The sequence below is a fragment of the Salvelinus sp. IW2-2015 genome, unplaced genomic scaffold (genome assembly GCF_002910315.2).
Source record: "Salvelinus sp. IW2-2015 unplaced genomic scaffold, ASM291031v2 Un_scaffold16663, whole genome shotgun sequence".
NCBI classification, from domain to species: Eukaryota; Metazoa; Chordata; class Actinopteri; order Salmoniformes; family Salmonidae; genus Salvelinus; species Salvelinus sp. IW2-2015.
In genome coordinates, this window is record NW_019957698.1 from 139578 (window position 1) to 146279 (window position 6702).

The 6702-nt window shown below is 44.0% G+C and overlaps 1 protein-coding gene across 1 annotated transcript; it reads right to left on the reverse strand.

Annotated features, from left to right (window-relative positions):
- Nucleotides 1–3850: 3850 nt before the first annotated feature.
- LOC112081026 (transcriptional repressor scratch 1-like) lies at nt 3851–6272 on the reverse strand. The gene is made up of 2 exons (XM_024146982.2): nt 5691–6272; nt 3851–4685 (listed from the first exon to the last, which is right to left on the reverse strand). Exons 1-2 carry the CDS (start codon nt 5803–5805, stop codon nt 3952–3954), a joined length of 849 nt encoding a protein of 282 aa, XP_024002750.1. The 5' UTR covers nt 5806–6272; the 3' UTR covers nt 3851–3951.
- Between the last annotated feature and the right edge of the window lie 430 nt (nt 6273–6702).

Below are 6702 nucleotides of genomic sequence, written 5' to 3' on the forward strand. Positions count from 1 at the left end.
ACACAGAGACACAGTGAGATACACAGAGACACAGTGAGAAGAGACAGAGAGAGAGCGATTGAGAGAGACACAGAGAGAGACACAGAGAGAGACAGATAGAGACACAGATATAGGGAGAGAGAGAGAGACACAGAGAGAGGGAGGGAGAGAGATATATACAGAGACAGACAGAGAAAGACACAGAGAGAGAGAGAGATAATTTTGTACTTTAACTATTTGCACATCTCCTATAGCCATAATATGACATTTGAAATGTCTCTATTCCTTTGGAAATTTTGTGAGTGTAATGTTTACTGTTCATTTTTATTGTTTATTTCACTTTTGTTTATTATCTATTTCACTTGATTTGGCAGATTTGTAAACATCTGTTTCCCATGCCAAGAAAGCCCTTTGAATTGAATTGAGATAAAGACACAAAGAGAGGGAGAGAGAGAGACACAGAGAGACACAGAGAGACACAGAGAGAGGGAGAGAGAGAGAGAGACAGAGAGACACACAGAGTAAGAGGGAGAAGGAGAGAACACAGAGAGAGGGAAGAGAGAGAGACACACAGAGAGACACAGAGAGAGGGAGAGAGGAGAAGACACACAGAGAGGAGGGAGAGAGAGAGAGACAACAGAGAGACAGCAGAGAGAGGGAGAGAGAGAGAGACACAGAGAGGGAGAGAGAGGGAGAGAGAGAGAGACACATAGAGAGGGAGAGAGAGAGAGACACAGAGAGAGGGAGAGAGAGGAAGTGGTGGTGGTGGTGAGAGAGATAGATAGATAGAGCCGGTGGATATGTGGCTTATTGCACTGGGTACACTGCCCTTTACCTTGGCCAATAAGGAGAAGAGATCTCAATGCTTAGAATCTGAATCTTTCAGGTTTGTGGTCTGAGGGACGGTGATGTAATACACACACACTTGCATCCACACGCATGCACACGCACACAAACACACACACAACACACGTACACACTGTTAAAGTTGTGACTTTAATGAGGCAATGCATGAGTGTGTATGATGTGGAATCTAAGTAGCTAGTGACATCATCGTGTGGCATCATCATTAGACATTTTGAAACTGGCACACAGCCTCAGGGAGTGGTGGGGAGACTGCACTTTTGGTCTTCCAGCATAATAAAGGTTGTGACTCATGATGCTGCAACACAGCTAGGGAGGAGCAGGGCTCTGCTCAGGACTTGGTGCTCATTCTCCAGCTAGGAAGGAGTCGTGCTCTGCTCAGGGCTTGGTGCTGATTCTCCAGCTAGGGAGGAGCAGGGCTCTGCTCAGGACTTGGTGCTCATTCTCCAGCTAGGGAGGAGCAGGGCTCTGCTCAGGGCTTGGTGCTCATTCTCCAGCTAGGGAAGAGTCGTGCTCTGCTCAGGGCTTGGTGCTCAAACTCCAGTGTCTGCATTGCATTGCTCATCATTTCCTCAAATTGCTCATCACCATACCAACCACCAACCTTACATTTCCTCATCACCACACCATTCAAAAACATGTAAATCACATATTCAAAGCCATGCCATCTCTCCCTCTCTCTCTCTCTCTCTCTCTCTCATTCTCTCTATCTTTCCATCTTTCCTTTCTCTCCTCCGTTAAAAGTGAAACATCCACATGAACTACCCAGTAATGAACTTGTTGTTTGCAGTCAATCTGTAGGAGTCACTTTGAAGCAAGCGACTTAGAGCCGCGGATAGATAACGGTTTCACCGGGGACCTTGGAGAGGAAGCCTGCAGGCGTATTCTGCCCCAGTCACAGAGCGGCGTGTCTGCTCAAGGTTAAAGTTGTACTCCTGACATCACCAAAACAAACCTGCTGCAGGCTTCGATGGTAATCAATTAAACTTTAAGGGCTATTCCATTAGTAAATAAAGCGCTCTTGACCTCCACATGCATGACACCTCCGGCGAAAGTGCTCAAATGTTGCTCAGTATAAAAGGGAAACTGCAGAATTTGTTCGATTAGGACTATTTTCAGTTTCAGTTACTTTATATATTTTTTGAATGAGATAACCATCTTGATTTGTCCAGAGCTTTCGTCCATGCAGATATTTCTTTTGAAGTCACCGTGGCCCCCTTTGCAAAACACAACATTTATGAAAAGAGAAATCAGATAAATAATAATTCAATAAATATATGTTTTGGATTAAAAAACATAATATGTGATGACCTCGAACTATTCCCCCTAAAGCACATGGTGTGCAGTGCAGTATAAAACGCAGCCTTTTTGATCAACAGATGATCGTTTCGTGTCACTGGAGTCTGCCTCGCCGTGTCAACAAGAGCATTCAACAGGGCTTGTTATTGCAGAAACATGCTGTTGCTTTACGGCGCGTGCTCCTGGCGTGACCCACTGTCTGAAACCTTACACCCAGTCCAACGCCAAATTAGACCACAATACATCATCACAGACAAACACTTCAGGAATTCATCATGTAAACATGAGATATAAGTCTACTTATCTGATTTCTCTAAAAGGTTTAGACAAACATGGACTGTATTGTGTTAGGTCTTTATTCATTCTTTATTATGAAGTGAGACAAAATGTCCGCTGCCATTGTGCTTTTAAATAGTTCAAATACTAGGCATAAAAATCCCAGGGAAAATAACTCCAGAAATAAGATTAATTTGATTCTTTACAGTTTGTAGAAATATTAGATTCATCAAAGGGTTATGTACAAGGCATCTTGTAATAAACAGTTATTTTCCTTTGATCAGCATAGTACAAAAACAGCGGTTAGCCTATAGCTAATACAAGGCCTTTCTACCTGAATCTATACTTGTGCTACTATCTTTAAAAAGTTGAAACGTTCGTAGTATAAGGAAGTGCTTTAATACGATGAATGGACTTTATCATGGCTAGAGTACGGTCATCTTATTGTGTTGATCATTTTGAGCCCTGGTGCAGTGCAAGGGATCTCAGAAGTGACCCCTAAACTTGCCCACCTGTGAGAGATGTGATACGGGGTAGCTCCGGCCGACGTTTGGGCCTCGGGCGTTCATTCCACAGACTTGGTGGTGAGATGTTCTGGATTGTTCTGGAACTATTCCATTAGCACCAGAAGCCTACGTTCTAAGACTAGGATAAATACGTGGCAGGCAGTTGCGTAACCATTTACAAAAGGACCCGCTCCCTATCCCACCCCATGAGTTTATCCATTAAATACCACACTCACTGGCTTTTCCCTGATATTCAATGTGTATGACTACTAAGAGTACTGGATAGAAAGATGTCATTATTATTACGCGTTACTAATACCATGCATTATTGCTCTATAGTTTTTTATGATAAGACTCCCAAGAAATATTGCCGCCGGATGCTATCTAGATTTTGGCAAAAATCCAAAGCTTCATTAAATTGGCATAGATTTCATTATTATCGTTTTTTTTTTTTGTTGCATGCAATAGGTTTATAAAGTGGCAAATAAAATAAGAGGATATTTAGAAAGTGTCAAATGCTTTGGCATATTCACGACGAAGGCTTGCAAAACAAAAAGTAAATTAAAGTACAAATGAAGATTCTAAACAAACTTGAAGTAAAAATAAATAAATTCATTAATAAATAGATAGGCCTACATAAATAAGTGAATAAATAAATAGGTTTACCTCAACGTTGAACACTTTTGTGTCCATTAACACCAGTACAATATTATCCAATACTTTAAAAGGTTTGACCTTTGAGGGAAATTAAGACATTTTCAATGTCCTGTGAGTTTGGCAAACATATGATATTTCAGCTCATAATACTTGAACAAATTGTTGTTGTTATAACAATCAAGGGAGGATAGCCAATGGAAATAAAAGTGTGGGTATAGGCTACATGAGTAATCCAACATGTCCTTAGTGATGCTGTTTGCTGCAGGAGGGTATAAGACCTGTGCTGTCACCATGGAACAGGTTGTCTAGGGAATAATATAGGGATACCATTGGAAGAAGTTTCATTACATGTTCATGGGTACTATAGAAGTCAATCGTCAATGGAGCTCATAGGTGAGAACTCTCCCTTAAAGCAGGCGGACTCGTAGTGCTTGTTCAGGTAGGACTTTAGAGCAAAGGTCTTGTTGCATCTCTTACACTTGTAGTGCTTGAAGGCGGAGTGCGTCTGCATGTGAGCGCGGAGGTTGGAGCGGTCGGCGAACGCCTTTCCGCAGTGTGCGCATCCAAAGGGCTTCTCGCCGGTGTGAGACCGCATGTGTCCCTGCAGCAGCCAAGGTCTACTGAAGGCCTTGCTACATATGTCACACTTGTGCTTGAGGTCGTGGGTGAGCAGATGCATGGCCATGGCGGGCATGGACACGTACACCTTCCCACAGGTCGGGCACTTCTTGGCCATCTTGCTCTCTAGGCTACGGTGGGTCTGCTTGTGCCGGCTCAGGTTGGAGGACGTGGCGTACGTCTTTCCACACTCGTTGCACGTGTGACGCTGTATGGTCCTGGGGCTGCTGATGACTTTTCTCCTCGACCTTCCGTCCGTGATGAAGAAGGCATCTACCGTGTAGCCCTCGCTCACGGCGGTGTCTCCGTTGATGTAGCCGGAGGAGATCTCGGAATGGGGGCTGTCGGGCTGGTCTGAGTCCGGTGCTCCGTAGTCGCTGTGGAGGCCATCGTAGATGGGGCTGGGAGAGGGGCCTTTTTCGCTGTGGATGCCATTGTCACTTTCGCCGTCGTAGACAGACGGGGTCATGTAGTCACTGATGTACCCTGTAGCATTGAAAAGAACAACAGACGGGTGAAATTATTTATGTGATTTGGCCTACTGATGTTAACTGATGCAACAGTGTAATTCTCCCTAGTTGCAAGGCTTCAATTGTGACTCACAGTGCGTGAGCTCTGCAGCCTATTATGTCAGTCATTTACAGTTACAGCAGAGGTGGGTTGAAAGACATTGACTTCTTGAAGAAGGTATTTTTTTTCTACATCACTTCACCCCAAAAAAATCAATATCTCTCAGTTTCAATTAGTGAGCTATCCCATTTAAGGACAAAGACGCAAGGGGAATAATATCACTCCAGTTATAATTGCATTTGCCTTTCTCAGAATATAGGTCGATGTGCACCACTCAACGTACACATAGTCTCCCTTACATCCAGGTCCACCCAGGGTACTCCATGACCAAGAGATAGGAATGTGGATGAATATTCTATAAATGTACTTCAGGAAAAAAATACAGTCTGGTTATGCAAATGCAAGTGCACGCACTGTATTTTATAGAGCGTAAATAATGTCTTGAAACATGATCAAGCCTTCGTTTTAGAGACAAACAGACTCTCTCTCTCTATCTATCCTTTCTGTCTCTGTGTGTGGCTATGGTAGTGGGCTTGGACTAATGATCCAAAGGGATACACTATAACGCCGTATTCTAATCTACAGTATCTTGCACACTCGACTGTTGCACACTTGTGGGTAGATGTAGCTCAACATGGTTTTAACCGTGTGTGCTCCGCTGTAGAGCACTTGAAATATCCCTGCCTCGGAAAATGTGCAGAGTCGACAAAAATACAAAATGTGACTGTATTGAATAGAATGTGACCGCGGGTCAGCAAAGCTCGATGTGCAACAAGCTTATCCACGCGCAAATAGACTACAATAAGCACTTAGTATAGCCTACACATAGAAGACCAAGCAATATAAGATAAACATTGTGCATGCCGATAAAAGATGGTGTGGGCATATTAACGTTAAAGTCACAGATTCTAACAGCTTTACCTTTTTCATGAAAGCGGAGGCTGAGGTCGGTCCTCGACCTGCCATAATGTCTCTCCAGATCAGCAGATGAGAAATCATCGAGCTTAACCTTCTTGACCAGAAAAGATCTTGGCATGGTTCTACGGTGCACAAAACAACACTTGTCCGGTGGTTCAATGGGTCACTCCTCATGCAAGGCGGGCTGAAAAGGGGCTAGCTGTATAGATGGGCGGAATCGCTCTTCAGCACGCCGATTTATGTGTGATCAGATGCCAGCACGGGGAGAAAAGCCTGAGATCCCTTCCGAATCCTCACGCTGCTAGTCCTTGTTGAGCTGCTGGTTTACGTGCGACAGCGCCGTGTTCCGCTGGTAAGAAATGCAATTTCAGCACTGGATAGCTCCCTTTCAGTGCTGCGTGCATGTATAGGCAGGCAGGCTTCAGCACTGGACAGCACCCCCGCTGCGAGACAGTGAGAGATCCGTTCCTTCGCTCCTCTCCTCGCTCTCTCTCTCTTCCTCGTGCAGCTGTACTCAGTCTCCTCACAGATCGACCCTAGAAAAGAGGCTGGTAACTGCTCCCAGGATTTGGCTCGTTTTAAACTTCACAGAGCGTCCATTTATTAATGGAGTATTTGACAGTTCCCACGTAAATATTTACCACTCATTGTATAAAGAATGGCAGAAAAGTCACTCAGATGAAAACGCTGCCTGTCAGCTAGCTCCGGCTTTTCCCCCTTTCGCTCTCTCTCCGTGCTGAACTCTGTTGAAGGTCTTGGGCTTTCTGAAGTCTGTTGATCAGCTGTTGGGATTTATATGGCTGCGATCATGTGCGAGATGGAGATGGAAGTGCTTAATTTAATCCATCAAAAGATATCTCCCGGGACCAACGTTGAACTAGGATGATTTATGGACTTGGTGAGTCGTCCACGATTTCTTTTTTTTTCTTCCGTTTATAACGATCGTGTTTTATTATGGTGTTGACCATTATTTATTTTCAGTAAATCATCACAATAAATGCAACACTGACAGATA